At 49.3% G+C, this 24,046-nt stretch overlaps 1 protein-coding gene across 1 annotated transcript; it reads left to right on the top strand.

Annotated features, from left to right (window-relative positions):
* The first annotated feature begins 2,548 nt into the window (after positions 1–2,548).
* LOC145348148 (E3 ubiquitin-protein ligase BRE1A-like) lies at positions 2,549–23,392 on the top strand. The gene is made up of 20 exons (XM_080196312.1): positions 2,549–2,704; positions 3,408–3,627; positions 5,333–5,500; positions 7,151–7,310; positions 7,911–8,102; positions 10,460–10,578; positions 11,044–11,190; positions 11,848–11,925; positions 12,548–12,667; positions 12,805–12,984; positions 13,433–13,568; positions 14,534–14,697; positions 15,512–15,858; positions 16,804–16,921; positions 18,940–19,089; positions 20,530–20,742; positions 21,208–21,333; positions 21,598–21,738; positions 21,920–22,021; positions 23,009–23,392. Exons 2-20 carry the CDS (start codon positions 3,472–3,474, stop codon positions 23,183–23,185), a joined length of 2,994 nt encoding a protein of 997 aa, XP_080052438.1. The 5' UTR covers positions 2,549–2,704; positions 3,408–3,471; the 3' UTR covers positions 23,186–23,392.
* Positions 23,393–24,046: the final 654 nt, after the last annotated feature.

The raw sequence follows: 24,046 nt of genomic DNA, 5'->3' as shown, positions 1-24,046 counted from the left end.
AAAGAGTCAAAATTTTTTTTTACGCATTGAGTTATCGTATTCTGGAATGTTTGGTGCAAAGGAAAAGAAAGGCAGAAACAGATTCAAAAGGAAAATTCAAAGAAGAATTAGATGAATACTTGCAGGGAAAATGCTGTTAACGTGAGGGAAGCAAACTGAAGCTGTGGCATGACAGCTTTGTTGTGTGGAATGCGTGTCCTGTAGTATGTGCAAAGTCGTGGTTGTTCCTTGTCCAAGATGACCACGTGCAGGAAGTTACCATTTGCAGAACCTTGAGCTCCAGGGTTCGGAGCTCAAGTCACGGCTGGTGCATCCATGAGGCTGAGAGCTATATGACCAGCACATTCAGAAGCATGGTTACACCACAGCTCAAGCGACTGGAGGCAGAAAAGGAATGGGTGACTGCCAGTCCAAGAAAGCTAGGTAGGTAGTGCAGGATGTAGTGTTAAGCTACATAGTACGGTGGGTCCTACTCACTAATCAGTGTTCCATTTTGATTTGATTTGCTATTGTCACATGTATTAACACACAGTGAAAAGTATTATTTCTTGCACAAATACAGACAAAGTATACTGTACATACAGAAGGATAGGACTGAGTACGAATGTACTGTTATAGCCATAGCTAGGGTGTAGAGAAAGTTCAACTTAATTCAAGGTATGTCCATTCAAAAGTCTGATGGCAGCAGGGAAGAAACTGTTTTTGAGTTGGTTGATATGTGGTCTCAGACTTTTGTATTTCTTTCCTGATGGAAGAAGGTGGAAGAGAAAATGTCCAGGGTGCATGGGGTCCTTAGTTATGCTGGCTGCTTTTCTGAGGCAGGAGAAATGTACACAGAGAAAATGGATGGGTTTGAGTGATGGACTGGGCTTTGTTCATGATCCTTGTACTTTCTTGCGGTCTTGGACAGAGCAAGAGGCATGTCGACCTGGGCGACAGCCAGAAAGAATGCTTTCTATGTGCATCTGTAAAAGTTGGTGAGAGTTGTAGCAGACATGCCAAATTTCCTTAGTCTCCTGAGAAAGTTGGTGAGGGTGTTGGGGGAATGCAATCTGAACCATGTTTGTCATTCCACTGGTGGCTCTGCTGTACAGGAGCAGAGAAATAATACTTATTCATTAGTTAGGGGAACAGAAAGGTATTTCTGTGTTTGTAGATGAGACTCCAGGATGAAGGATGTCAGAGCAGCTGCAGGACATTTTTCTGGGGGAGGTTGATCTACCAGAGGTCATAGTTCACATTGGTACCAGCGACTTAGCTGGGAAAACGGATGAGATGCAGATAGTAGAAATAAAGCAGAAAGTAGAAATAAAGAGGATAGCTATACAGCTTGGACTAGACTATATAGGTTGCCAAGCCAGCATCCCAGCCACTGACTCAGTCTACACTTCCCACTGCCCCAAAAAAGCAGAAAGAATAATCAAGGATGCTACCCAACCTGAACATATTCTTTTCCACCTTCTTCCATCAGAAAAAAAGATATAAAAATCTGAGAACACGTACCAACCAACTCAAGAACAGCTTCTTTCCTGATGCCATCAGACTTTTGAAGAGACCTATTATATATTAAGCTGATCTTTCTGTACATCCTATCTGTGACTGTAACACAATACTCCGCACTCTCCCCTTTTCATTCTCCCATGTGTACTCAATGAGTAGTATGTTTTGTCAGTATAGCGTGCAAGAAACAATGCTTTTCACTGTACACCAGAGCAGAAGTATTGAAAACTGAGGGCACAGGTTTAAGGTCAGAGGGGAAAGATTAAAAAAGGACCTGAAGGGGCAACTTCTTCACGCAGAGGATGGTACTTCTGTGGAATGAGCTGCCAGAGAAAGTGGTTGAGGCAGGTGCAATAGCAACATTTAAAAAGCATTTGGGTAAGTACATGGATGGGAAAGGATTAGAGGGATACAGGCCAAAGGAGGAAATTGGGACTGGCTGGGGGGGGCTCCATGGGTCGGCAGGGCCATGTTGGGCCGAAGGGTCTGTTTCCATGCCATATCGCTCTATGACTCTTTGTGACAATGATAAGTCAAATATTGGAAGGGAGTTAAAGGGCAAATACATAGACAGATTTCTGAGTGTAGAAGCAATAGGGTAGTAATGGTGGGGGCTTCAACTGCCCTAATATCAACTGGAATACCAGCACTGAAAGGGTACAGAGAGTCCCTGACAGTAAAGCACTCCTGAACCTCCAACAAAGAAGCCAACACCACACCACCCTCCCCTTGTTCAAGAGCACCAGAACACGCATGCGCAAAGACACCGATGATGTCATTGTCAGCCGGCCACTGCAACTCTGCGCGTGCGTCGGAATGTGCCCCAGCCGACAAAGCAGGGAGGGCAACGGTTTGTGATTATTCGACCGACGCCATCTTTCATCCTGGCCGCGCAGCCGGCTCTTCCTGACGCAGTAGCCAAAGGAACGGACTGCGCAGGCGTTGATGCCGACATCGTCGGTGCCGAGCGCAGGCCAGCCTTCCTTCCGGTGACCTTTGTTCACTTCCGGCCTCGCCTCCCCCCGCCCACCCGCTCACCCGGATTGAGGAGCCGCCTCACTTCCGGGTTTGAGGCCAAAGCAGAGAGTGGGGCCGAGGCGGCTGGAGCTGAGTCCTCTCGGGGAGGTGGGGGACTGGAGCCTGGATCAGGGAAATCAGCCCAGCCATCCCTCAAGAGGGAAACATTCACACAATCATGGGAGAGGTGAAGGGTTGAATTAATGGGGTTGAATCTATCCAAGTGCCCGCACAGGCTGGATGGGCCGAATGAACATCCCCCCCACTGTGTCCCTGCCATCTCCTGATGGTACCAGACTGAGGGAAGATCTTTCCAGTGGTGGTGGAGGGAGATCAGAACCAGGTCTGCCCCGACTGTCCCCTTTCTGTGGCTGTAAATGCAATGTGATGCCCACTATAGTTAAATATCTCTATGAAGGAAGTCCAGGGTTTGCCTGGAACTTTGAACCAGATCCTTCTGCCTCTGGGGCGAGAGTTCGTGCCCACCTCCACTGAGCTACCGTGACTGACGCTAATGGGCTGGACATAAAGATGATGTTCTTCCTTGTGGGTTGACTAGAGGGCTGGGAGTGGCCAATGTTAGGTAATCTCGAATAAGCCCTGTTGAGAATTCGGGAGAAACTTCTTTACCCAGGGAGCGGTGAGAATTTGAAAGTTGTTACCATGGGGACTGGGTGAGATGAATCATGTCAAAGCCTTTAAGGGGAGGTTGGATAGACAGAAGAGGGAGAAAGGAATTGAAGGATATATTAAAGAGGGATCGGAAGTGGCTTGTGTAGAATGCAAGCCCCAGCACGGAGCCGTTGGGTCGAATGGCCTGTTACTGTGCTTGTGGACTCTGATTCTATTTAAAAGAACCGCGATGATTTGTTTTCTCCTCTGCCTTCCAGTGACTGACTCGAAACCCCCCGGGTAGCTCAGTCCTGCCTGGACAGCCTCTTCACAATCCCTGCCATGAAGGAAAGAGAGATGCCGGGCGTAGGCAGCAAGCGTCCCATGGCGGAGGCTCATTCCGCGGCGCCTCCTGAAAAGTCGGCCAACCTGGAGGAGCCTGCTGGAAGTTCAGGAGCCAAAGTTGAGACCATCAAGTTGGGGAGTGACACCTCCACGGTAAGGGATGTTCAGTGTGACATAAGGATTTGGTTAGGTAGGGGTTATGTTACTGGACAAGTAGCCTGGTGGATCAAATGAGAGACACAGGCTCTGATCCCAATTCAATTCATGAAGTAAAATAGATGGCCTCAGTAATAGCATGAAACTGCTGGATTGCTCTAAAAACAAACCTGGTTCGCTAATGCCTTTAAAGGAAAGAAATCTGCTGTCCTTAGCTGATCTGACCTACCTGTGACTCCTGGCACACAACAATATGTTTGACTCTTAATTGCCCTGCTGAAGTGGTCCAGGAAGCCGCTTCAAGACCATCTTCCTGAGCGCTGCAAATGCTGAACTTTCGGATGGGCCCTATGCCCCGCGAGTGATGGATGGCACAGTGGTTAGCACTGCTGCCTCAGAGCGCCAAACACCTGCATGCAATTCCCGGCTTGGGTCACTATCTGTGTGCAGTCTGTACGTTCTCCCTGTGTCTGCGTGGGTTTCCTCCGGGTGCTCTGCTTTCCTCCCACAGTCTGAAAGATGTGCTGGTTAGGTGCATTGTTCGTGCTAAATTCTCCCTTAAAGTACCTGAACAGGCGCCAGAGTGTGGCGACGGGGAGATTTTCACACTAACTTCATTGCAGTGTTAATGTGAGCTTACTTGTGACACGAATAAATTTTTTAAAAAATCAATAAAAGAAGTCAAACTGTACGATTAGTCCTGCTGCCTCCCCCCACCCCCCACCCCCACCCCCACCCCCCGCCACTGCTGTTTCCCCATAACCTGATATCTGTATCCTTTTGAAAGTTATTATTCATTCTACTTCCGCTGCCTTTTCAGGCAGTGCATTCCAGATCACAACAACTTGCTGTGTGAAAATAAAAACATTTTCCCTCATCCTTCCCTTTAGTTCTTTTGTCAATTCTCTTTAGTCTGTGCCGTCTGGTTACTGATCAGCACTGCCACTGGAATCAGTTTCTCCATATTTACTTTATTAGAATAACATCACTATCAGATAAAGAGCAGAACTGAATGCTGAGCTCATTCCCACAATGTATATGAGATCAGGCGAACGCAATACCTAAATTAACTAATGCTAAATTAACCCAAGTGTCATGGGGATTAGCAGGGTAATTATGAGGGGAAACGGGAATAGGGCCTGGGTGGGGTTGAGGTCGGTGCAGACCTGATGGGCCGAATGGTCTCCTGCACTGTACAGATTCTATGATTCTAACACAAATTGGAGATTGAGGTGGATCTTTTATGCTCTTTGTGTGTTCAGAGGGAGGCTTCAGTATCTCTCTGTGAAACCCCAGAAGCAGGTCTGCTGAGCCAAGTTCTGCACTAATGAGGACATCCTCAACGGGATCTTGGGTTCATGCCACACTATCTGTAACCTTCACAACTTGTCAGGGTTTGCAAAATCTCACTTACTGTACTGTCTGGAGACAATACACATCTCTTTAACTTGTGCTTAATGCTATCTCCATTCACATTGTCTACAACTTTTAAAACTTGATTAGCTGTAAAGACTCGCATTCTAATCAGTATTCTGTACACTGTGTTTGTGCCTTTCTATGCCCCGTCTGTGATCAGAACTTCCCACTCACCTGACGAAGGAGCAGCACTCCGAAAGCAAGTGGCGTTTGCTACCAAATGAACCTGTTGGACTTTAACCTGGTGTTGTGAGACTCACCTCTTGTTCCGTTATCTCTCGATCAGGAGGAGCTTGACATCCGGACTCTCCAGAGTAAAAACCGGAAGCTTGCTGAGGTGATAGATCAGCGCCAGAGCATTGAGGACGAGCTGAGGGAACAAATTGAGAAGCTGGTGAAACGGCAGGCGACAGACGATGCCACCCTCCTCATCTTGAACCGCTACTGGTGCCAGGTACAGTGGGCACAGTGCAGTCAAACACTCACAGCACGGGGTTAGATACAGAGTAAAGCTCCCTCTGTACTGTCTCCATCAAACACTCCCAGGACAGGTACAGCACGGGGTTAGATACAGAGTAAAACATAGAACATAGAACATTACAGCGCGGAACAGGCCCTTCGGCCCACAATGTTGCGCCGACCAGTCTTATTTTTAAAAAAAAACATTGACCCACTAATCTAAACCAATCCCTTTTCGTCCATAAACCTATCCACCAATCTCTTAAACGCCCCCAAACTAAAGCTCCCTCTACACTGACCCCATCAAACACTCCCACGACAGGCACAGCATGGGGTTAGATACAGAGTAAACTCCCTCTGTACTGTTTCTATCAAATACTCCCAAGACAGGCATGGGGTTAGATATAGAGTAAACTCCCTCTCCACTGTCCCATCAAACACTGTAAGAAGCCTCACAACACCAGGTTAAAGTCCAACAGGTTCATTTGGTAGCAAACGCCACTAGTTTTCGGAGCGCTGCTCCTTTGTCAGGTGAGTGGGAAGTTCTGATCACAGACGAGGCTTGGAAAGGCACACACACACAGTGTACAGAATACTGATTAGAATGCAAATCTTTACAGATAATCAAGCCTTAAAGGTGCAGACCATGTGAGTGGAGATAGCATTAAGCACAGGTTAAAGAGATGTGTATTGTCTCCAGACAGTACAGTTAGTGAGATTTTGCAAGCTCCACCAATTTGTGGGGGTTACAGGTAGTATGACATGAACCCAAGATCCCGGTTGAGGCCGTCATCGTGTGCGGAACTTGGCTATCAGTCTCTGCTCAGCCAAGTTCTGCACCCATGAGGACGGCCTCAACCGGGATCTTGGGTTCATGTCACACTATCTGTAACCCCTACAGCTTGGCAGGGTTTGCAAAATCTCAGTAACTGTACTGTCTGGAGACAATACACATCTCTTTAACTTGTGCTTAATGCTATCTCCACTCACATGGTCTGCACCTTTAAGACTTGATTAACTGTAAAGACTGGCATTTTAATCAGTATTCTGTAAATTTTTTATATGTTTAATATGTTTAACCTATGCTTAATGCTATCTCCACCCAAATCGTCTACATCTTTAAGACTTGATTAATTATCAAGATTTGCATTCTAATCAGTATTCTGTACATTGTGTGTGTGTCTTTATATGCTGTATCTGTGATCAGAACTTCCCACTCACCTGACGAAGGAGCAGCGCTCCGAAAGCTAGTGGTGTTTGCTACCAAATAAACCTGTTGGACTTTAACCTGGTGGTGTGAGAATTCTTACTGTGTTTACCCCAGTCCAACGCTGGCATCTCCACATCATGCCCATCAAACACTCCCAGGACAGGTACAGCACGGGGTTAGATACAGAGTAAAGCTCTCTCTACACTGTCCCCATCAAACACTCCCAGGACAGGTACAGCACGAGTTAGATACAGAGTAAAGCTCCCTCTACACTGTCCCCATCAAACACTCCCAGGACAGGTACAGCACGGGGTTAGATACAGAATGAAATTCATTCCATTGCTCAGACTGAGCGTGAAGTGGATTGACGTTGGTGGGTGAAAAGTCAGATGGTGACTCCCGGTCTTGTTGCTGAAGTGGATCTTGTTCCCACAGTTTGATGAGAATGTGCGGATTATCCTGCAGCGTTGGGATCTGGAGCAGGAGCATGTGAGCCGGGATGCACTGCCTGAGAAGAAGATGCTTGTTGTGTCTGACCCGGAGCCTGACTCTGACAGTAACCAGGAGCGGGAGCGCCGGGAGGAGAGAGAGAGAGGTAACCCATGGCGAGCTGTGTATTCAAAACTGTTGCAAAGGGGTGTGAGTGGTGAAGACCCCGGTCTTCATCTATCTGAGCGCAACTTACAAAAATCTCACTTAATCTCTGCCTCCCACTCTCTACATATCTCTCCACGTCCCTCTCCCCCTGCACCCCCCCCCCACTCCGTTCTGCTCCTGCCATTCTCCCCCATGTGCTCTCTCCCCTACCCCGACCCTGCTCTCCGCTGGCCCCCCTCACCCCCACCTCGGCCATCCTTCCCTCCCCAGCCCCCTCGCCTCCCTTTCTCTCTCTCTCATGCTCCTCCTCTCCTCCACTCCTCCACTCTGTTTAGACATTTTGCAGTCCCTGTCTTGCTTCTTATCTCTCGGTCTCGGCCTGCTCATTTGGTTTAGTATCTACCTCTGTGACTGTGCTATCAGTTACCCTCCTAACCTCTCCTTAAATTTGCTGGGCATCACCTTCCTGTCTTGTGCTCCTGTGAAGCGTACGTGGATTTTATGCAATGTTAAGGGCACTGTATAAATGCAGATAGCTACTGTGCAGGGCTGTGAAAGCCTCTGTTTAAATGTGAGTCCTGTCTGCCTTTCCTGACAGGGTGCAGGGATGGACAGAGTGAGAACGCGTTGCCCTTCCTGGCAATGTTGGCCAGCAGCACCAGCGAGGAAATGGAAATGCAGCTCCAGGACCGGGTGATGTTCTCCAGACAGGCCGTGTCCAGCACAGTCGACATCTTCGAGAAGCTGAGGCTTCGGATCAACCAGCTGGTCGAGTGCATCAGCAACAAGGGTGAGAAGATTCCCACTCTTACAAAGAAAGGACATAGCAGCAGGAAAAGGCCATTCAGCCCCTCGTGCCTGCTGCAACATAGAAATTCATGGCTGCTCCTCTATCTCCTTATCATGCTTTTAAGGGGAGGCAAAAGCCTAGTGGAATTATCGTTAGACTGTTAATCCAGAAACTCAGCTAATGTTCTGGGGCCCCAGGTTCGAATCCCACCACAGCAGATGGTGGATTTTGAATTCAATTTAAAAAAATCTGGAATTAAGAATCTACTAATGACTATGAAACCATCTGGTTCACTAATATTCTTTAGGGAAGGAAATCTACCATCCTCACCTGTTCTGGCCGACATCCAGAGCCACAGCAATGTGGTTGACTCTCAATTGCTCTCTAAAGGATAACTAGGGATGGGCAATAAATGCTGGCCCAACAGCAACACCCATGTTCCATGAATGAATAAAAGAAAATACTCTGGCACTCTCTCCAGAATGTGGAGATTCCGGTGTTGGACTGGGGTGGGCACAGTAAGAAGTCTCACAAAACCAGCTTAAAGTCCAACAGATTTATTTGGCAGCACTAGCTTTCAGAGTCTCGGGCTCCTTCCGAAAGCTTGTGCTGCCGAATAAACCTGGTGTTGTGAGACTTCTTACTGTACCCTCTCCAGAGCCCTCGATGCCTTTCGAGTCTAAAAATCTATTTATCTCTTTTTTTTTATATTCACTGATTTGACCTCTACATCTTCACTTGGAGAGAATTCCAGAGGTTTAGCATCGTCTGAGTGAAGAAATATTTCCCCATCTCAGTCCTAAATGGTCTACCCTGTATCCTGAAATTGTGATCCCTTGTTCCAGACCCTCCTTCCACATTCCACTCCCCCCCACCCCCATGCTCCTTCCCTAGCTTGGGGAAAAACATTCGTGCATCCGGCCCTGTCAGAATTTTTTAATCAGGTCCCTTCTCATTCTTCTAAACTCCACTGAATATAGGCCCAGTTAATCCAATCTAACATCATACCACAATCCTGCCGTACTTCTAATCAATCGGGTGAAGCTTTGCTGAGTTCCGTCTGTGAAAAGCATATTCTTGCTTAGATAAGGAGACTAAAACTGCACACAATACTCCAGGTGTGGTTTCGCCAAGATTCTGTACAGCCGCAGCAACGCAGCCTTGCTCTGCATTGAAAAGCCTCTTGCAGTAAAGGCCAATGTACCCCATTTGTCTTCCTGACTGCTTGTTGTACCTGCAAGCTTACTTTCAGTCACTGGTGTGGTGGCGTAGTGGTTCACGCTGCTGTCTCAGTGCACCAGGATTTGATTTTCGGCTTGGGTCACTGCCTGTGCGGAGTTTTTCCTGCATCCGTGTGGGTTTCCTCCAGGTGCCCCGGTTTCCTCCCACAGTCCGAAAGACTTGCTGGTTAGGTGCATCGACCACGCTAAATTCTTCCTCAGTGTACCCAAACAGGCACTGGAGTGTGGCGACACAGTAAATTCATTGCAGTGTTAATGGATGCCTACTTGTGACACTAATAAATAAACTTACAAGGACACCCAGGTCTCTTTTGTAAATCAGCAGTTTTCAATCCATCGCCATTTAAATAATTTGCCATTCTGTTATTCTACTAAAGTGGATAACTTCACGTTTATCCACTTTGCATCTGCCATGTGTTTGCTCACTTGTACAATTTGTCCAAATTGCCTTATAGCCTCCTACCATCCTCCTCACCAGTTAGAAGTGAAATTTTTATAAGTTTCAATCAGATCCTCTCTCATTCTTCTAAACTCAGGTGAATACAGGCTCGTTTGATCTAATCTCTTCTCGAAGCACAATCCTGCCATCCTGGTAATCAGTCTGAAGAAGTTCCATGCCAGCAGCCGTCACACTCACATCCCAGTGTCATGTCAATCTGATCCTTCACCCTTTGTGGTACGAAGGCGCACACGCACACACACACACGCGCACGCACACACACACACACGCACACACACACACGCACACACACACCCTACAGTGCAGCAGGAGGCCGTTTGGCCCATCGAGCCTGCACCAACAACAATCCCACCCAGACCCAATCCCTGTAACCCACGCACTTACCCTTCTAGTTCCCCTGACACTAACGGGGAATTTAGCATTGACAGTTCACCTAACCCGCACATCTTTGGACTGTGGGAGGAAACCCACGCAGACACGAGGAGAATGTGCAAAGTCCACACAGACAGTGACCCGAGGCTGGAATTGAACCTGAGCCCCAGCGCTAACCATTGTGCCACCGTGACGCCCTCAAACATAGTCCCGATGTTTAAACTTGAGTTTTCTGTGTCTCCCTCCAGTACTCGTGTTGAATCTTGTTCCTGTTCACTGTCCAGGGTCCCCCCAGCTGGAAGAGGCGTTGAGGGATCTGAACTCACTTCTGTCGAGGGAGAACCGGAGGCTGCTGGAGCTGACTGACTTCCTCCGAGAGAAACACCGCAAAATGTCACAGGAGGCAAGAACAGAGGAGGGGAAATGTAGTGTGGGGTTCAGGGGAAATGAGGGAAGCAGAGACCAGGAGTGGGTATAAGGGTTGAGGAAGGATCAGAGGATGGAAGGTTTGGTGGTTTCAGGGAACGGGCAAGAGGTTGGATGAAGCTGAAGTTTGGATGGCTGAGGGGGGAAGCAACAATAATAATTAAATAAGGAGGTAACCATTCGCCCAGATTTATTCCTCCCCCTCTGCTGATGGTCCTGTTTTCAGATCTGTTATGTTAATGTTCCTGGGATTTATGCTGCACCGGGAAATCAATCCAGTAAAGATTCTCTCCTTTTTCCCTCTTTCTGTCCCTCCCCCTCTCTCTGCCCCGATGGCCCACCCCTCACCCTGTCTCCCGTTTGCTTTCCCTTACTGACCTCTTTCGCTGCTCTTCCCCCCCCCGTTCTCCCCCTCACTAAGCTCTGCTCTTTGTGCCCTCAGTTCTCGGAGCTCCAGGGGAAGTTGGAGGAGGCAGAGAGCCGTCTGTCTGACATGCAGACCACCATCGAGGACCTGCAGTGGGACACAGACAAAATTCGCAAACGGGAGCAGCGACTGAACAGGCACCTGGCGGAGGTGCTGGAGCGGGTGCGTAAGAAGAGCGACTGGGTTCAATACAGAGAGAACGGAGTTATACCCTGGGAATGAGTTCCCCACTTCATACCCAGTGTCAGCAAGAACAGCACAGGGTTAGGTACAGAGTAAAGCTCCCTCTACACTGTCCCCATCAAACACTCCCAGGACAGGTACAGCACGGGGTTAGATACAGAGTAAAGCTCCCTCTACACTGTCCCCATCAAACACTCCCAGGACAGGTACAGCACGGGGTTAGATACAGAATAGAGCTCCCTCTACACTGTCCCCATCAAATACTTACTGCACAGGTACAGCATGGGGTTAGATACAGAGAAGACTCCTTCTACACTGTTCTCATCAACACTGAAAGCAATCCCACAACACCAGTTTAAAGTCCAAACTGGTTTATTTGTAGCAAAAGCCTCAAGCTTTCGGGACAGCCTGTCATTTCATCAGGTGGCTGGCAGTTCTCATCAATACTCCCAGGAGGTGCGGCACAGGATTAGATACAGAGTAAAGCTCCCTCTACACTATCCCTATCAAACACTCCCAGGACAAGTACAGCACGGGGTTAGATATGGAACAAAACTACCTCTTCACTGTCCCCATCAAACACCCCCAGAACAAGTATCATGAGTTATTGTCACATTCTCTGTCTCTCTTATCCAGGTGAAATCGAAAGGTTACAAGGTTTACGGGGGATCGAGCAATCTGTACGGTGGGACAGTGACCATCAATGCAAGAAAGGTATTCCTCATTGCGAACACTGTGTGACTGGGAGAGCCAGCCCTGAGTGGGAGTCTATCACACTTTGTCAGTTTAGGGACATTTGGGATTGTCTGTCTTTCTATCTACCCAACATAATCCCACTTTCCAACATTTTGATCTGTATTCCTGTAGGTGATGGCACTTGCGGTGCACATTGCAGACATCTTATTAAAGAGTTGAGGGTTTCTGCTGCCACTCACCTTTCAGTCACTGAGTTCCAGACTACCACAACCTCTTGGGTGAAAGCATTTTTCCTAATCTCCCCTCTAAGCTTCTTACAAATCAGTTTAAATCTGTTTTCCCCTAGCCACTGAACTTTGCTGCTTTTTTAGGGCGTTCCCATCCACTCCATCCTGGCTGCATCACCATTTAGTACATCTTAGTCAAATCTCCCCTCAGCCTCCTCTGTTCCAAGGAGGACAATCCTGGCCTACCTGAATCTTTGCTGATAGCGGCAATTTTACAGTCCTGGGTGGCAACATTCTCTTAAATTTCCTCTGCACCCTCCCTAGTACAATTATATCTAGTTCTGTAATGAGGTGACCACAGCTGCACGCAGGACTCAAGGTATTTTTGTCTCGATTATGTTTGTTCCCTGTAGTTTGAAGAGATGAACTCTGATTTGGAGGAGAACAAGGAGTTGGCCTTGAACCGTCTCTCGGAGCTAGAGAAGATGCGACAAGATCTCCAATTGGTGACAGGGGACAACGAGAAACTGAGGGTGACTTCAGACTCCTTTGTCCAATAAATCCCCCTCTCCCTGGACCCTCCCCTTTTGAATTACCACTCATCTCGTTCGCTGTCGCGGGGGCTCTCGCGCTAACCCTGTTCATGTTTTCTGTCTTCTCCTCTCCCTAGGATCAGCTGAAGACTCTTGCCAATGAGATGGTGAAGGATTCCCCGGAATTTCGCTGCCTTCAATCCCAATTCTCAGTACTTTACAACGAGAGCCTGCAGCTGAAGGCCCAGATGGATGATGCCCGCAATCTGCTCTTTGCCACCCGAACCACGCACCAGCGCCAAGTGGAGCAAATGGAGGTGAGTGCCCTCCCTCCCCCAAATCTCTGATTCCTAGCCCCCTCACCCACCGTCTGTGAGTTGGCCTCAGTTGTGCGAGATTGGCTAACTGGACACTAGGCCCACTTTGGAGCCTGGGCATTTCCTGCTCTGTGACTCCCCAATGGGCAAGGTCAGTGAGGAGTCACTCTGTGACCCTGCTGAAGAGAGGGAGGGGTTAGTGTGATTCTGGTGAAGCTCAGTTAGTAAAACCTGTAACATAGGGAAATAGGAATGATGATGCAAAATGTTTTTTGATTCTGGATGGTTGGGAAGGAATGGTTGAAGAGTCAATGTGTGACCCTAGTGAAAGAGGTGAGAGATCAATGTGGTAAAGGATCAAAATGCTGTCCTCGTGATGAGGCAGGGGTGGGAGTCGATGTGCGACTCTGGTGCTACCCCCTAACATGGCCTGCTGTCTGCTTTACAGGGGGACGAGGTGGGTCTGCAGAAGAAGCTGAGGACAGAGGTGATGCAGCTGGAGGACACCCTGGCTCAGGTCCGCAAGGAGTACGAAATGCTGCGAATCGAGTTTGAGCAAACACTGGCCGCCAACGAGCAAGCAGGTAGGAATGGGGAGCTGAGCGAGAGAAAGGGAGAGGGGAAGGGAGAGGAGAGGGTGAGGTGGCGAAGAGGGAATGGAGTTCCCCGTGGGGTGAAATGTAGGAGTATTATGTTCAAGGGAAATATTCTTGGACCATTCAGGACTGGATAAGGAAGGAGAGAAAGGCTTTTAGTAAGTTCAAAGGGAGCACTTCAGCTGTGGCCCTAGAAGAATATAGGAGTCCAGTCTAGCGATAATACCTAGTGGTATTATCGCTAGACTATTAATCCAGAAACTCAGCTAATGTTCTGGGGACCCAAGTTCGAATGCTGACAGCTGGTGGAATTTGAATTCGATTAAAAAAAAATCTGGAACTAAGAATTTACTGATGACCACAAAATCACAAAGTTACTTTATTGGACACAAGTAAGGCTTACATTAACACTTAATGAAGTTACTGTGAAATTCCCCATTGTCGATGTCGGAAAAACCCATCTGGTTCACTACTGTCCTTTAGGGAAGGAAATCTGCAGTCCTTTCCTGCACGTTACCCCAAAGCGACAGCATTGTAGTTCACTTGCAGCTACCCTCCAGGGGCAACTAGGGATGGGGCAATAAATGCTGGCCAGCCAGCAATCCCATGTCCCTCGAATGAATAAAAATGTGCAAGAGGGAATTTAATAAAGCAGTTGGAAGAGCCAAAAGGTGCCATGAGAAAGGGCTTGCAAACAGGATTGGGGAGAATCCTAACATTTTTTAAGTACATTAAGGGGAAGAGTTGGAGAGATTAAAGGGAATTGGAGGAGGGGGTGAGTGAACAAAGGTGAAGGCGGTTCTGCGAATTGGCCTCAGGACCATGCTAGATAGATCTTTGCCCCCTCCACCTCCAGAAAAGCCCTCCCCCTCTCATTGCGACGGCTTTGTGGGTGACCTGCTACTTTCCCTCCACCCTGCTGAAACCCGCTCTAAAATTCTCTCCCTCCTCAGGGCCCATCAACCGGGAAATGCGTCACCTGATCAGCAGCCTCCAAAACCACAACCACCAGCTGAAGGGGGATGTGCAGCGTTACAAGCGCAGACTGCGGGACAGCCATGCGGAGCTGGCCAAAGTGCGCAGGAAAGTCTGGGAGACACACAGTGACCTGGGAGCGGTAAGTGAGGGGATTGAAGTTAGGGAAGGGGTGGGGGGGGGGGGGGGGGGGGCGGTGGTGGGAGCTGAGCTATGTACGTCACGGGAGTCGGGGGGGGCGGTAGGAGACACAGTCAGGAACGGATGATTAATGGAATTGTGACCTTAGAGGAGTCAAAAAACGCAATTGCAGAATCTTCCAGTGCACTGGAGGCCGGAGGCCCATCATGCCTGTGCTGGCTCGCAGAAGGAACTCTCCAGATTGGTCTCCCACATGAGGCTTTTCGTGGCCATATCCCTGTAAATTTATCCCATCCAAATATGTGTCCAATTTCTTTTGGATAGTAATTCTTGGATTGGCTTCTGGCATCCTTACAGACAACATAAACCAGGTCATTAACAACTCCCTGTGGGGAAAAAGCTATTTTCTCCTTGTCTCCGCCTCCTGGTTCCTGTGTCGATCGCTTTTGATCTGGTCCTGCCGGTGGAGACAGTTTCTCCTTATTTTCCCTATCAAAATCCACTCTGCTCTTGAACACCTTTATCAAATGTCCTTTTAACCTTCTCTGCTCTTAAGGGGAACAATCCCAGCTTCTCAAGTCTCTCCGCATTAACTGAGATTGCTCGTTCCCCGGGACTGTTCTGGTAAATCTCCTTTCCATGGCTGGATGAGATCAATGAAGCCAGTACAGGCCACAGCCTGGGCCTTTCCTGATCCAGTACTGGGAGTAGATGAAGGCATTCTGGTGAGGTTGATGTAAACCCATTTGAGTTGACTGCCTGTGTGCTTGCTGGAAACGTATACGCCCATTTCCATTTCTTATTCCTCCTCCCAGATCCGGTCACGGGGAGCCAGCGGATCACAGCTTCAGGCCGGAACAGAGTCAGTCAAGGAGGAACCTCCGGAAGTCAAGCAGGAGCCTGAGGAGTCCGGCAGCAAGAGGGAGAAGGAGGAGGCCGAGGCTGCCAAGGCCAGGAAGCAGCAGGAAGAGGAGAAAGAGAAAGAGAGGGAGCGAGAGAGGCGAGAGAAGGAGAGAGAGAGGGCCAGGGAGAAGGGGAGGGAGAAAGAGGCAGAAAAAGAGCGAGAGAAGGACAAGACAGAGAAGGAGAGAGAACGGAGCAAGCCAGAAGATATCAAGAAGAAGGAGGCAGAGATGGTCAAACAGCTCAGAGGGGAGCTGAAGTAAGTCAACACTGTAAATTGCTTATAAAAACTGTATCAAGTGCTCTAAATGTGGTCTAACCAAGGTATGTAGAGACTGGAACTGCCTGCTAATCCAAATATAATTAATCAAAGCATATAGAGACTGGAACTGTGCATGGTACTCCAAATATTATCTAACTAAAATATATGGAGGCCGGAACTGTGCACGGTGTTCCAAATGCGTCTAACTGAGGTATATATTGACTGGAACTGTACGCAAGTGCTCCAAGTCTGGAATATCTGAAGTCTGATGCAAGTGTAAGATCACAGAATCATTAGAGTGCAGAAGGAGGCTATTCGGCCCATTTACTCAGCACTGGCCCATTCCCCTGCCTTTCCCCAGGACCCTCACACGTTCTTTCTTCTCAGATAGCCATCCAATTCGCTTTCCAATACTTCAATGGAAGCTGCCTCCACCACCCTCGACGGGAGCTCGTTTCAGGCTCCAGCCACACTGTGGATGAAAAAAAAATCCTTATGAGCACTACTCCTTTTGCTCACTATTTTGAATCTGTGCCCTCTAATTCTTGATGCTCAGGCAGCAGTGCTAACCACTGTGCCACCGTGCTGCCCCATTGCTGTCAGGATTATCAATTATTGCTGTTTATAACCTTTTGCATACAACTGAGTGACTAGGTCCATTTCAGGGGGGAATTCAGCATCAGCCATGTTGCTGTGGGTTTGGGGTGGGTCAACCAGATGTAGACGGCAAATTTCCTCAATGAAGCAGATGGATTTTTCTGACCATCCAGACGTTTCATGGTCACCATCACTGAAACTCATTTTTTAATATGAAGAAGTGAATTTAAATTCCCCCTCTGCCCAGTTGCTGGGATTTGAACTCAATATCTGTGGCTTCCCCCAGGGCCTCCGGTGCCCAGTCCAGTAACCTAACTGCTGTGCTATACTGTTCGTCATGTACAGGAGAGCTCAGGAGAGCCAGAAGGAGATGAAGCTCTTGTTGGACATGTACCGCTCGTCCCCGAAGGAGCAGCGGGACAAGGTTCAACTGATGGCGTCGGAGAAGAGGGCGAAGGCAGAGGTGAGAGTGCTGGAGCGTGGAGTAGGATTACTGTGTGGTTGGGGGTGGAGGTGCTGGAGTGGAGAGAGGAGGTTGTGTTTAAGAAGAATACCTGTGACAACCGCTCTTCAGAGCAGCTGGCCCAAGGGGAATTGGAGGGCCAGTAGTCAGTTAGTCTTTATTGCAAGCAAGTTTGAGCGAGGGAACCTTGCAGCAGCTGTGCTTTTGTGAGGGTCTTGAATAGTTTTGGTCTCCTAACCTAGGGAAGGATCTAGCATTCCCCCCCAACCCTCCCCCCGGCAAGAGAATAGTGAGGTTTCCTAGACAGCTTCCAAGGGTGAGAGGGCTGAGAGATGAAGAGGACTACGTCTATATTCCCAGCAGTTTAGAAGAACGAGAGGCGATCTGATTGAAATGTATAAAATCCTTTGAGCACTTGACAGAATCTGTGCTTAGGCTTTGGCCAAAATTCGAATCATTGAACCACCAAACCCCTAACGAGCAGAAGAGGCCATTCAGCTCATCAAGTGGGCACCAACTCTTTGACAGAATATCTTGCGTAGGCCTGTGCTCTGTCGTCCTTTCCCTGTAATCCCACACACAAAATCATAAAATCCCTACAGTGCAGAAGGAGGCCATTCAGCCCATCGAGTCTGCACTGACAACAGTCCCACCTAGGCCTTATGGCCATAACCCCACATATTTACCCCGCTATTCCCTCTAACCTATGCATCCAGGGACGCTAAGGGGCAATTTAGCATGGCCAATACACCTAACCTGCACATCTTTGGACTGTGGTAGGAAACCGGAGCACCCGGAGGAAATCCACACAGATGTTGGGAGAACGTGCAAACCGGTAGTCACCCAAGCCGGGAATCGAACCCAAGTCCCTGGAGCTCTGAGGCAGCAGTACCAATCACAGTGCCACTTATCCCCCTAACCTATCTTGGGACATCAGGGGCAGTTTAGCATGGCCAGCCCACCTAATCTGTACATCTTTGGGCTGTAGGAGGAAACTGGAGCACCCAGAGTAAACCCACCTGGGAGAATGTGCAAACCCTACACAGTCACCCATGGACAGTATTGAACCTGGGTCCCTGGCACTGTGAGACAGCAGTGTGAACCACTGTGCCACCATGCTACTCAGCTCCATCCCAGCATAAAAGTTTACCAGTGGCATAGCTGACTTGACATTGGCCACTGGTGGGACTTCCCTGAGGCATGACTTGCCTGCTCCACTTCTGGAAAACCGGCAATGTGTGTCTACTTCGACGAAATGATCCCACCTGGAAGGAAGAGCTGGAAAACTCCTTGGTTTGTTTTCTCCGTGTTTGGAGAGCCTAGAACTAAGTGTCACAGTCTCAGAGTAAGGAGATGTTCTGGACTGAGATGAGGAGGATCCTCTTCACTCAAAAGGGTGAATCTTTGGAATTTCCGACTCCAGTTGTTCAGTCATTGAGTAAGTTCAAGATAAAGTTGGAGAGGTTCTGTTCATGATATGGAGACCAAAACTGTACACAGCATTCAGAATGCAGTCTGGACTTGCAGGATCCTAGATACCTTTTAACAGAACTTTTCGGCATTTGGAATTTCACTGTCGGATCCCTCTTTAAAGAGAGATTCTCTCACTACCTAGGACCCTCTATATTGAGGGGGTCTCCCTCGGTCTTGGGTCCTGTGTATTGAAGGATTTTCTGTCTCTGTCTGGGACCTTGTTTATAGAGGGAGTCTCCTTCTTTGCCATGATGAAGTGGCAGGTAGCTGGGTGGTTACCGTGGCAAAGGGACAGGGAGCTGGGTGGTTACCATGGTGAAGGGACAGGGACCCAGGTGGTTACCATGGTGATGAAACAGGTACCTGGGTGGTTATCATAGTGATGGGATGGGGGCAGAATGGTCACTATGGGGACGGGAGCAGGGTGGTTACCATGGTGATGGATAGGGGCTGAGCGGTCACTGTGGGGATGGGACCACGGGCGGGGTGGTTACCATGGCGATGGGCTGGCTCTCTCCCCCTCACTGCCAGCATTTCTGTTCCAGTTGGAAAGCCTGAGGCAGCGTTTGAAGGAATTGGAGGAGAAGGAGAGACACGAGGGGAAGAAGATGGCAGATGTGGAGGCTCTGCGCCGAATGAAGCTGGTGGATGAGCAAATGGAGCACATGCTCAAAAAGGTTGCCATGGCGAAGCAGGTGAGAGGACCAAGGTGAAGGGTCAAATCCTTGAGGGAGAGAAGGAGGCAGACCAGAAGAGGGGGAGAGGAGGAGGGAGACCGGAGCGGGGGGGGGAGGAGGAGGGGGACTGGAGCAGGGGGAGAGGAGGAGGGAGACTGGAGCAGGGGGGGAGGAGGAAGGAGACCGGAGCAGGGGGGGAGGAGGAGGGAGACCGGAGCAGTAACATCTATCCACTGAGACAGAGACTACATTAAAACTGTCAAACAGTATCGAGAAGAGCAATCACAAATACCTTTTGATGGCGCCCATAACATCATAAAACAGCCCAAGGAGCTTCATAGGACCAGCTATCAAACATAATTTACAAGCAAACCACATATGGAGACATTAGGACAGGTTATCAAATGCTTGGCTAATATGGCAGGTTTTCAGGAACAACTTAAAAGGAGGAAAGAGAGAAAAAGAGAGGAGATGTGGTCCCAGGAGGGAATTCTAGAGCTGAGCATTTTGGAATTGAAGAGATGGCCCAATAATCCTGCTACAATTCAAATCGAAGTGTCTATAAGAGGCTGAAAATGGAGAGCAGAGAGGGAGGGGTGTGAGGCTAGAGGAGGTTACAGAGATAGGGAGAGGTGAAGGAGCTGGAGGAGGTTACAGAGATAGGGAGAGGTGTGGGGCTGGGGGAGCTTACAGAGACAGGGAAAGGTGTAGGAGATGAGGGAGGTTACAGAAGTAAGGAGTGGGTGGGGGATGGAGGAGATTACAATAATAGCAAGGGTTATGGGGGCTGTTGGATGGTAGACAGATAGGGAGGGGTGTGGGACTGGAGGAGATTACTGAGAGAGGAAGATGGTAAGGCTATGGAAGAATTTGAACACAAGGATACAAAACATTAAAAATGGAGGCACTATTTGGGAGTGGGTGAGGTCAGTGAGCACAGGGGTGATGCTTCAACTGGACTTGAAATGCAGGATAGCCAAGTGTTAGATGTGCTGAAGGTTACAGATGGTTGAGAATGGGAAACTGATCTGGGCAGTATTAGAATAGCCAAGTTTGGAGGTAACAAAGACTTGAGTGATGTTTGGAGGTGTGATGATTTGCAGTTGGGTAATGAGAGTGTCCCTCTTTTACTGACCCATCTGTCGAAGGAAAATTCAGAATACAAATTAATCTGAAAAATATTAAGCTTCACTTTGTAATTGTGATTCCTGTACAGGAGTTGACAATGAGACACTGAGACACACATGGACTGTACAGTAGCTGAGACTGGGACACACATGGACTGTTCAGGAGCCGATACTGAGACACACACGGACTGTTCAGGAGGTGACACTGAGACACAGGCGGACAGTATAGGAGCCGACACTGAGACACAGGCGGACTGTTCAGGAGCCGACACTGAGACACACACGGACTGTTCAGGAGGTGACAGTCTCTCTTTCTCTCCCTCTGTCCCAGGAGGAAGAAGCTCTGCTGTCGGAGATGGATGTGACGGGCCAGGCATTCGAGGACATGCAGGAACAGAATATCCGTCTGATGCAGCAACTCCGCGAGAAGGATGACGCCAACTTCAAGCTGATGTCTGAGCGAATCAAATCCAACCAGATTCACAAGCTGCTGAAGGAGGAGAAGGAGGAGTTGGGAGACCAGGTCCTGACCTTAAAAACCCAGGTCAGCGAGAGCTGGGGTAGAGGGGGCACTGTTCACCAGTTAGGATCCACCTCTCTTGTATTCACCCTTGTTCTTGTATATTATTCCTCCGTCTGGCCCCATCTGCCCTGTCCCTCCCCCCTCTGCCCCCATCTCTCAGCCATGCCACCCTCTGCCTTGCCCACCCCCACCCATCCCTCCTTCCTCTCACCCGCATGTTCGCAGAATCATAGAAACCTTACAGTGCAGAAGGGTCACCTATAGATCCTATCCTCCTGTACAGACCCATAACCTCCCTCAGTGTAGCTGAACAGGCACCAGAGTGTGGAGACTAGGGGATTTTCACACTAATCTCATTGCGGTGATAACGTGTGACACTAATAAATAAACAAATTTTTTTTATCTCCTCTTCCTCAGTGTTGCTGTATTTTCTCGCTCCTGAGCTCACTCTCAGTTTCCCCCCTCTCCCTCTCTCTCTCTCTCCAGGTCGATGCACAGCTCCAGGTTGTGAAGAAGTTAGAGGAAAAGGAACAGTTACTGCAGACTAACCTCACGGCCATGGAGAAGGAGCTGTCTCTTCGCACCCAGACCCTGGACATGCACAAACGCAAGGTGAGAGGGCCACCTTCTCCTCAGTCTAATCGCTGCGTCCCTATTCCCCTCGGTCTAATCGCTGCGTCCCTGTTCCCCTCGGTCTAATCGCTGCGTCCCTGTTCCCCTCGGTCTAATCGCTGCATCCCTGTTCCCCTCGGTCTAACCGCTGCGTCCCTGTTCCCCTCAGTCTAATCGCTGTGTCCCTGTTCCCCTCGGTCTAATCGCTGCGTCCCTGTTCCCCTCGGTCTAATCGCTGCGTCTGTGTTCTCTCCCCTGTCCCAGGCAGTGGAAGCTGCCCAGCTCGGTGAGGATCTGAAAGTGCAGCTAGAGGCTGATCAGAAGAAACTGTCTGAGGTTCAGAACAACATCATTGAGAGCAGTGTGGCCCGGGAGAAAGAAACCTTCAACTACAAGCGAGCACAGGTATACATGTCTGTGGCCAATGCTGGAGTGGTTTATAACCCACTGTTAGTATTAAGTGCACCCAGGACAGGTACAGCATGGGGTTGGATACAGAGTAAAGCTCCCTCTCGAGTGAGTGGCGAAGGTGGTTGCCCTGGACAACGTGGGATAGTGAGATGACTTTCCTTTTTTCTAATTTTAGGAAGACATCTCGAAGCTGCGTCGCAAGTTGGAGCGACAGAAGAAGCCAGAGATGTTTACCAACTGTGATGAGATCCTGATGGAGGAGATCAAAGATTACAAGGTGTGTGGACATTGGTGCAGTTTTGATGCAGGAAATGGTGCTGAGGGGCGCAGCGCGGAGGGACTGGGGAGATGGTACAGCACCTGTGCGCATCTGTCCACATTCCAGGGGGAGTGGGATATCCATATCGCAGGGAGCGGTTTGCCCTCTTTAATGTCGGTATGGTGTTGGGTTTTGTGATATGTGTGGGGTGATGATCACATCGACAATAGGGGAGCAATGGAAACCAGTCCATATTCCAGTGAGGTTGGGAGCTGTACTCAGAATGGTTCATCAGTGCAGCTTTGCCTAATTTTAGGACATGAGGTGCCATTTGGTCTATTTTCTGATGGGGGGGGAAGCAGTGGGTGGGCTGAAGGGCACTGAAAGGCGGATGAAACCATATTCCAGTGGCGTGGGGAGAGCCAGAGCCACCCCTATTCTGTGAGGGAAAGTGATGTGATCCATCACTCTGCCTGATGTGGGGAGGGGGACTGAGATTGGATTAATCCATTTTCCCAGGGCGGAAAGGGCAGGTCCATTTGAGGTGGATGGGGAGTAGCTGGTTCCTTCCTTCACCTAGGGGTTAATGCTTATAGGACCAGCCCGTTATCTTTTCACTGAGGTTACGCGATCTGAATGGGTCCGTTTGCTGTGAGGGTGGGGGGAAAGAGGTTTACACTTGGATTAGATCAGTCCGTTTTCTTGAGTCTCGAGTGTTGGGGTGGGCTGCGAAAAGATTTCGGGGGAGGGTAATTGGGAAACTGGGAGGCCATTTTTAGGTTGCAGTGTTCACCTTGGTGTGAGGGATCCATTTTCTTAGCTTGTGGACGCAGGAGGATTGGTCTTTCCAAGGGGCCTTCGTCCAGCATGTGGGACACGTTATCCAGGGATTGGAGTGGGAATGCTGCTTCAAAGGGATTGAAAGTTACGTCTGAAATCTCATCCTGTGCTTCTCTCTCCCTCTCTTCGCCCTCACCCCCTCTCCACCCACACGCCCGGGGACAGGCCAAGCTGACATGTCCCTGCTGCAACATGAGGAAGAAGGATGCCGTGCTGACCAAGTGTTTCCACGTCTTCTGCTTTGAGTGCGTCAAGACGCGCTACGACACGCGGCAGCGCAAGTGCCCCAAATGCAACGCCGCCTTCGGAGCCAACGACTTCCACCGGATCTACATCGGTTGAGAGAACTTCCTACCCCCAACCTCCTCCGACTTTCCCCGAGCGCCCTCTGCCCTTCCCTGCAGGCGAGCGGATTAGGGATCGGGGTGGGGAGCGGACAACGTTGCCAAGAGTCCCTGATGTCGAGGACAGCTTCCATGACAGTTCCTGTCACAGTTGGTAGTTTTTGTGTTTGAAATGTTGATGTTGAGAATAAATGTGTGGATTGAGGACCGAGGCCTGGGGCCTGTTTCTGTCGGTCTGAACTCTCAGTCCACCCAGCGTCTCGTGAATCGACTGCGAGCGTTTTTAGTTTCCATCCCCCCTCCACCTCCCACCCCCAGGGCACCGAAATGTTTTACACAGTGGGAGTGCCGCAGAGGAAGTTTACGAGATTGATTACCGAGTTAAGAGGAGAGATTGGGGCCTTGTGTTCTTTGGAGTTTGGGAGATTGAGGGATGATCGCAGTGAAACGTGTAAAAACTCACAAAGGATTTGCAGGGTGGGGGCTGACGGGTCTTTTCTCCTGATCAGGAGAATCGAGGACACGGCGGAACAGTCTCGAAATAAGGGGTCGGCCATTTTGGGCTGAGGTGAGGAGGAATCTCTTTGCTAAGTCGGTTGTGAATGTTTGTAATTGGAAGAACGGTGGAAGCTCCGTTGTGGAATATATTCAAGACTGAGAAGAGAGCTTCTTGTAAGTTGAGGAAATGGAGGGATGTGGGGACAGTGAGTTAGAGATGGAAGATCAGCCAATGTCTTGTTGAATGGCGTATGCAGTAAGGCATCTCGACTTCTGATCTCAAATCCTCCACAGGCTCCTGTTTCTTTGGCCTTTACGTGTGCCACAGGCTCCTGTGACTCAGCATTGAGGGAGCGCCGCA

The sequence above is a fragment of the Carcharhinus amblyrhynchos genome, chromosome 9 (genome assembly GCF_965287045.1).
Source record: "Carcharhinus amblyrhynchos chromosome 9, sCarAmb.v2.hapA, whole genome shotgun sequence".
NCBI classification, from domain to species: domain Eukaryota; kingdom Metazoa; phylum Chordata; class Chondrichthyes; order Carcharhiniformes; family Carcharhinidae; genus Carcharhinus; species Carcharhinus amblyrhynchos.
This window is presented reverse-complemented; position numbering and strand designations above follow the sequence as displayed.